At 66.0% G+C, this 7,146-nt stretch overlaps 1 protein-coding gene across 1 annotated transcript; it reads right to left on the bottom strand.

Annotated features, from left to right (window-relative positions):
- Positions 1-577: 577 nt before the first annotated feature.
- Positions 578-6,444, bottom strand: FAM53A (family with sequence similarity 53 member A). The gene is made up of 6 exons (XM_068974995.1): positions 6,368-6,444; positions 5,786-5,883; positions 5,150-5,171; positions 4,780-5,043; positions 4,412-4,625; positions 578-1,105 (listed from the first exon to the last, which is right to left on the bottom strand). The coding sequence occupies exons 1-6, from the start codon at positions 6,442-6,444 to the stop codon at positions 890-892; spliced, it is 891 nt and encodes a 296-aa protein (XP_068831096.1). The 3' UTR covers positions 578-889.
- Between the last annotated feature and the right edge of the window lie 702 nt (positions 6,445-7,146).

Here is a 7,146-nt window from a genome sequence, read left to right as displayed (position 1 = left end):
AGAAGTCAGACCTCTCTGACGCCAATGGGAAGAAACCCTTCCGGCCACCGGGCAGGTGCTGCTGGGGTCCCAGCAGGAGACGGGCCAGCGCCTGGCAGGCGGCGCGACATCCCAGGAGGGGCCCCCAGCACTGAGGCAGCCCTTGCAGGTGGAGGGCTGAGGGTGGGGGTCCAGCAGGACGAGCCCACCTCCCCACTTTGCCTGCCTTCCGCCTACATCCAAACTAGTTCAGAAGGTGCTTTTGCTCTCCACGGGGCCCCATGACAACTTCTCAGGAAAGAAAATCAAAGACGTTTCTGCAAAGGTCATAAACGTTTCCTTTTGCTGTTTCAAACTCTTTTTCTTACCCAAAGTTCCTCAGATCAACATTTTTGGTGGAAATCTCAGGGTTTATTGAGTCAGAATGAACAAACGAAGACCTGGGTAGCCCCTGCCCCACCCCGCCCCTGCCCGGGGACCGCCCTCACCAGCCCGAAGCCTCGGCCCTGAGCCCCCGGCCGGCGGCCCGAGACGCGGACCTGCTCCAAACAGGGTAGCTGGCTCGCGGGGACTGTGCCGTGGGGTCCCGAGAAGCTGAACCGTGTGCGGGACACACGGCCACGCCAGTCTGCGCCCAGGGCCTGTTAACAGAACACCCATCCGAAAGTTCTTTTCAAACCAGAGATGCTTTCTCAGAACTGCGAAAGCGTAAAAAGACAAAATACTGCTTTAGGAAAGGCTGAATCCAAGAACACTTCACATTCAGAACAGCCCGCGCCTTTGCGGGGAAGAGGTGAGGGGCCCGCCCCCGGCCCCGCCCCAGCCCCGCTCCCCGGTCAGCTGCTCTCCATCTCCTCCAGGTCCAGCTCGCCGGGCCCGGGGACGGGACGCCCTCCTCGCCAGCACCGTCCTAGTCACCGGAGTCCCCGTTGCTCCCGCCCTCGCCCTCGCCAGTGGCCCAGCCCCACCAGGACCCCAGGCCAGGGCTGGTATGGAGGAGGCCTGGGCCTCGAATGGCAGGGCCACGGGGGTCACACGGGGAGGACAAGGCCGTCCTCACTCGGTCGTCCTCCTCATCCTCGTCTTCGTAATCGAGAGGGCAGAAGCTTTTTGAAGTTTTCAGAGTCTGCAACAGAAGAGACGCAGGCTTCAGGCACTCCCAGGAGGTCACGGGCAACGTGGTGTCTCACTGGCCCTGGAGGGTCCCCGAGTCCACGTTAACCTCCTGGTCCTCTGGCAACAACACACACCCTCCCTGCCTGGGGGCCACCTTCTGAGAGCCCTGGCCACCTACCCCTGCTTCAGGCAGGCGGTCCCACTGAGACCCAGTGCACAGGGGATGGGGGCCTGGGCCCCAGGGCCAAAGCTGTGTCCAAAGTCCCAGGAAATACTCAGAGGAAGGTGGGCCGGAGGCCCAGGGTCCACGTCCAACTGCCCACTCAGCCGACCACCCTACTCCTGCCTCTGCAGCCTCAGGGGGCGCCCATCGGGGGCCCCCAGCTGCAGGCAGGCAAGCCACCCACGGCCCCTCCCCAGCTCCCTCCTCAGCCCTCCCTCTTGCAGTGGTTCCGCTTTCAACACAAACACACTGCAGCTGTCCTCACCTTTCAACTCCAGAGAGAGACACACACCCCAGGCCGGAGCCTCCCCTCCTCTCTGCCCCAGCGGGCATCTCCCCGCCCAGCCCTGGGCACCCAGCTGAGACGGGCTCTACAGGGCTCCTGCCCCCCTGTGGCCAGTTCCTCCCTGCCACGGCCCTGCCCCCGACAATCGCATCCCCAGTCTGTGCCCCCAGACCAAGCACCGGCCCCAGCGGCAGACGCACGCCCAGCCGCGCGGAGTCACCCCTCCTCGGTGGTCCCACGGGCAGCCGAGGCCCGGTGGCCACCTCAGGCCACCCCGGGGTCCTGATCCGGGCGGAGCAGCGGGCGTGTACACAGCAGCAGCGCCTCACACGGCCACGCTGCCCACACCCGTCACTGCACGCTTCAGGGCTTCTCAGGCCACTGGCAGAGCACGAGGTGGCCACGTGTGTGTGGGCAGCGGTCACGGGGTACGGTGCCCCCGGGCCCCCCACAGCCGGGGTCCTGACACGCGTGTCCTGGAACAGCGCCTGCGGGCCCCCCGAGGTCCCTCTGGAGCCGGCATTTTCGAGCCACTCGCTCGAGCAGACAAACGGCCTGGTTTCGGCGGCCACTGGTCTACTCCAACGAGTGAGCCTCTGGGACGTGAAACCGAAGAGTCAAGTCTTCAGAGACCTGACAACTGGCCACACGTTCTGGTCACGAAATGAGGGCTCGTGAAAGAATTTCCTCTGCGTTCAGATGCGTTCAGATCCAGGTGGACTCTGCACTCAAGGTCACTCTCCTACCCCCGCCCACTGCAGGGCGGGCCCAGCCCCGCACGCTTGGTGGCAGAGCCCATGTGTCCCTCCCCGCTGCTGCACCCGTGAAGACACGGCACAGAGGTCAGGCCTTCTGCCGGACGGTGGAAACCTGCCGGCAGGCAGAAGGACCGCGGCCCAGAGATCTCTCTGCGGCCGGGACACAGCCCAGCCGTGATCACAGCTGCAGCTCAAGTGTGAAAGGGGCAGCTCTGGACGCTCCTGGCTCAGGCCACACGCAGCTAGAAACCACCAACTTCACGGCCCAAAAAGGTGTGTCACAAAAGGTGAGTCACAGGGGGCAGTCCAAGCGGGTCAGGGGACCTGAACCGACATGCACAACTCTCGTCACTGGGCGGTCCTGCTCCAGTTCGATGGTGACCTACATCTAACCACTGAGAAGGCGATGGCACCCACTCCAGTCCTCTTGCCTGGAAAATCCCATGGGCGGAGGAGCCTGGGAGGCTGCAGTCCATGGGGTCGCGAAGAGTCAGACACGACTGAGCGACTTCACTTTTAGTTTTCACTTTCATGCACTGGAGAAGGAAATGGCAACCCACTCCAGTGTTCTTGCCTGGAGAATCCCAGGGACGGGGGAGCCTGGTGGGCTGCCGTCTATGGGGTCGCACAGAGTTGGACACGACTGAAGTGATTTAGCAGTTTAGCAGTACATCTAACCAGGTGAACAAAAAATGCTTTTTCAAAAAATCAAAGGTCAAGGCTTTGAGTCTGAATCAGACGCCCTTGATCTTACAGGGTCTCTCATCTTGCGTGCAAAACAGCCAGTGTGGACATGCCTGCCCGCGTCGGCCAACTTATGCCGGACAGGGGCTGCACCCAGGCTCGGTGGCTGGAGCCAAGGGGCCCTGAGGCTGAGCTGAGAGCAGGGAGGACACGCGACCTGTCCGGCCACGTGCGGCCCTGAACAGATGCCGTCCTGCGAGCCAAGAGCCGACCTGCCCGCTACACGTGCCCCCAGCCGAGGTGTCGGGCCTTCTCGAGACAAACGCTCAACCTCTCTCCCTTGTGGAAACAGAGCCCAGTGTCCGTGCTCACATCAGAGCTGACCCTGCCCACAGGCCACGGCCACGGACGGCCGAGCGAGGGGCCCCTGACTGTCCGGAGCACCTGGAGCCCAGCATCGGGGCTCTGGCTGCAGGAAGGCGCGCCGAAACGCACCTCCACTGACCTGCCCTGGCCAAGGCCCTCGTCCCCTGTCACCAGGCTGGGGGGAGGCCACGGTCCACCAAAGGCAGGACACAGCACCAAGAGGGGCCACCTGAGGGGCACACCCGCCTGGGCCCAGCCTCCCCAGGCGGCAAGGGCCGAGGCCTCCCTGGAGAACCGGGGATGCAGATGGGGGCGTCCCAGCACCCCACTGAAAGCTCACGGTGGAAAGGTCGCACCCACATGCGAGGCCACAGGTCAGCTTCTGGGTCCCAGCGTCACCAGACACCCGGGGACAGCGCCCGCATCTGAGGCGGCCATGAAGACAAATGAGCCGACACGGTCTGCAGGAACACGGTCTGCAGGACAAAGAAAACGCCCACAGCGCCAGCCGAGCCGACAGACAAGGTTCTCCACCAGCCAGCGGACAGACACCGAGGGGGTCACAGACGCCGAGGGGGACACAGACGCCGAGGGGGTCACAGACGCCGAGGGGGACACAGACGCCGAGGGGGACACAGACGCCGAGGGGGTCACAGACGCCGAGGGGGACACAGACGCCGAGGGGGTCACAGACGCCGAGGGGGACACAGACGCCGAGGGGGACACAGACGCCGAGGCGGGCAGGAGTCCACCCTCCGCGGGCAGGGCCCCAGGAGGCAGGCCAGAGCCAACGGGGAGGGACTGCGGGATGGCACACGCCCCCGAAGCATCTCCCAACAGACACCGGAGCCTCAGGCCCAGCTGACCCCCAAGGACCAGGCACAACCGACAAACACGGACACGTGGGTCTCTCCTTGCTCAACGCTCCGAGGACAGAGGAGCTTGGGGAGCAGGATGAGCGGGGGGCGCGCCAGCACCGGACGCGGGAGGGAGCCTCACCGGGGCCATCTTCAGCAAGTCCAGGGCCGGGCGCGGCCAGCGGGCGTCGTCTGCGCGCCGGCGCTTCCACGGGCCCTTCCCGCCCGCACACACGCACGGCTGCGAGCGGCAGGGGAGCAGGCCCTGACGGCGGCCGGGCTCCGGCGAGGACACGGGCGTGGGCGCGGGTGCGCTGCCGGCGACGGCGGGGCCCGCCCGCCAGCTCCAGGCGCTCCTGCGGCGGCGACAGGCGGCGTCGCGGGGAGGGCGTGCGGTCCCCCTCCGGAGGCCCGCCCAGGCCCAGGGCCGGGAGGCTGCGGCTGGCCGAGGCCGGCCAGGGCGCAGGGGGCGAAGCGGCGCTGGTGGCCGAGAGGGCGCGGCCCGGCTACCAGGCGCTCCCGCTGCTGTGGCAGCGCCTCTTGGTGACCGGAGTCCAGACCCTGGGGCCGCCGGGGCGCCTCGGGGACCCGCCGCGCGCCAGCTCTTCCGGCTCCGACAGGGAGCGGCCGTGCCGCTTGGTGGGCGGCCCGGCGCTGCCTCTGAGGTCCCGGGCGCTGAGCGCGCCTACTGGGGCCGCGGGGGCCAGGCGGGGAGGGGCTGGCGGGGCCCACGGCCACCTGGCTTCCGACGGGCCATCCTCCACCAATAACCTCCTGCGGAAACACAGAGAGAGGGGTGAGGGGTGCCCGCCCCCGTGCACCCACCCCTGGCCTCCAGGGTGCTGAGGGGCCCTGCCCACCGGGAACATCACCCCCCAACCAGCGCACACTGTAGGGGTCGCCTAGGGGCACAGCGACGGGGACACCAGAGCCTCCACTGTCTCACCGCCAGCTAGGAGGCCTTAGCCTGGAGCCCAAGGGGCCCGGGTAGGAGAGTGGGACACCCAGGGAGACCCTGGGGCACGAGCACACCTGGTAAGTCAAGAGAGGACGGCAGGGCTGGGTCCACGGGGGCACCCAGGGGCGGGCTGGAGCACCCACGCTCGGGCCCGCGCACCCACGCTCGGGCGGCCAGCCCACTCAGACTGCAGGGCACACATCTGTGCGCATGCACTGCAGGGCAGGCCGGCACCCCCAGGCACTCCAGGCACGCAGGTCCCCGACACGCACGGCACCCAGCAGCGCTGGAGCCGAGGCTGCGCACACCGCCTGTCCTTTCACCGGCAGCCACAGGACCCCTCAGCGCAGGCCTTTCAGCTCCGCCCTGCAGGCATCTTCTAGAAGGGGGGCAGCAGCCCTGGGCTTCACCCACGCCGCTGCCCTGCGGAGGAAGGCCAGCAGAGGGCGACCTCGCCTCCGGGCCAGCGACCCTGTCCTTCCCGCCCTGCCCATGGTCCCAGCCCCCAGCAGCCCTAGAAACGCCCCCCCCCCCCCCCCCCCGGGCTTTTGAACTCACTGTTGGTCTCAAAAGGGAACGGGCGGCCGCTTTTGGTCAGCTTCTGGGCCGAGCACTGACAGTGAAGAGAAAGCAGTTTCAGGACTGTGGCTCTACACCTGCAGATTCAGGGACAGTTCAGAAACAGGCCTGTTTCGAAATCTGTTTTTCTTCAGCACTGGCCTTCCTGGTGATTGAAAGGAGAAGTTGTTACTCAGTCGCCAAGTCGTGTCCAACTCTTGGCGACCCCGTGGACTGCAGCAGGCCTGGACCTCAAAATATGTGTTTTTTTTTTTCTTTTTTTTTCTCAAGACTTAAACACCTAACAGGTCTTCAGGTGAGCAAAGGACATGAAACGCGTATCCGCTGTGGCCCACCACAGCTGTCCTCAGCAGGGCGGCTCCTCAGAAAGCTGGTCCTGCCTCGACCACGGCCACACAGGCCCTCTGTCCAGCGAGGCAGGCAGCTGCGGGATGCGGCGGCCAGTGGGACCCAGCCCGAGCCCATGCAACTCTGCTCGGCCACGGTTTAGCCCTGGGAAGTTGAGGGCCCACTTGGAGCCACGTCCTCTCAAGGCCTGAGTCTGTCTGATCCCCCTCAGACCTCGTGCACAAGCCGTGCTCAGCTTTCTCCGCCTCCCACACCTGGAGTCTCCTCCACAGCACGCAGCGCTTGGTCATGGGGCTCCAGCTCCTTGGGGGGACCGTTTCACGGAACAACAAGCTCATGACAAAACGAAGACCTTCTCTGCTGTTCTCATGAAGGGAGTGAGTTAAAAGCTGGATTCATCACCCAGAAGGACGAGGCCCATCAACTATCAGGCTGTGCAAATGCAGGCCGTCTGGTCGGCGGCGAGCAAGTGCCCCGGGGCTCCAGTTCAAGACAGAGCCACGCAGGGGGCCGCGCAGGCTGGGCCAGGCCTCTGCTGAGAGGGACGGGCTGCCAGGCTGTGTGCCTGCCGCGCCCAGCACAGGGCCAGCTTCGTGAAGTGCCCTGGGTTGGGGGCATTTGCAGGGACGGTGGGGGGGGCCGCGTTGGCTAAGGCCCCAGGCTGGTGCCTCCGGGGTCCCGGCGCCCCTCCACACTCACAGAAGCTCCCCATCTCAGTCCTCTGCCACGCCGGAACCCGGTGATGACTTGTGCAGTGAGCAGCCAGGAGCGCAGCCAGGACGGGGCAAGCCCGGCCGTGAGTCCAGCTCCCCCAACCTGTCCCCAGGGAGGCTGGCTCCTCTCTGCAGGCCTCGTTTCCCGCCAAGGACAGCAGTGACCATGGGACACACAGAACAGGGCTGCCACTGGGGTCCCACGGGAAGCCCACAAGACCACTGACGGGGCAGGGGCGGTGGTTTGAGTAGTGGTGCCGGCCGGCCGCGCCCCTACAC

Source organism: Capricornis sumatraensis, chromosome 7, assembly GCF_032405125.1.
Source record: "Capricornis sumatraensis isolate serow.1 chromosome 7, serow.2, whole genome shotgun sequence".
NCBI lineage: Eukaryota > Metazoa > Chordata > Mammalia > Artiodactyla > Bovidae > Capricornis > Capricornis sumatraensis.
The sequence above is the reverse complement of the archived record's forward strand: the minus strand, read 5'-3'. Positions and strand labels throughout refer to the sequence as shown.

Coding starts and splice junctions, on each gene's coding strand:
- FAM53A (XM_068974995.1), bottom strand. CDS start 6,444: ATGACCAAGCGCTGCGTGCTGTGGAGGAGACTCCAGGTGTGGGAGGCG. Junction 5,172..5,785: donor GTTCCCTTTTGAGACCAACA/GTGAGTTCAAAA, acceptor CTGTGCCCCTAG/GCGACCCCTACAGTGTGCGC. Junction 4,626..4,779: donor CACAGCAGCGGGAGCGCCTG/GTAGCCGGGCCG, acceptor TCGCCGCCGCAG/GAGCGCCTGGAGCTGGCGGG.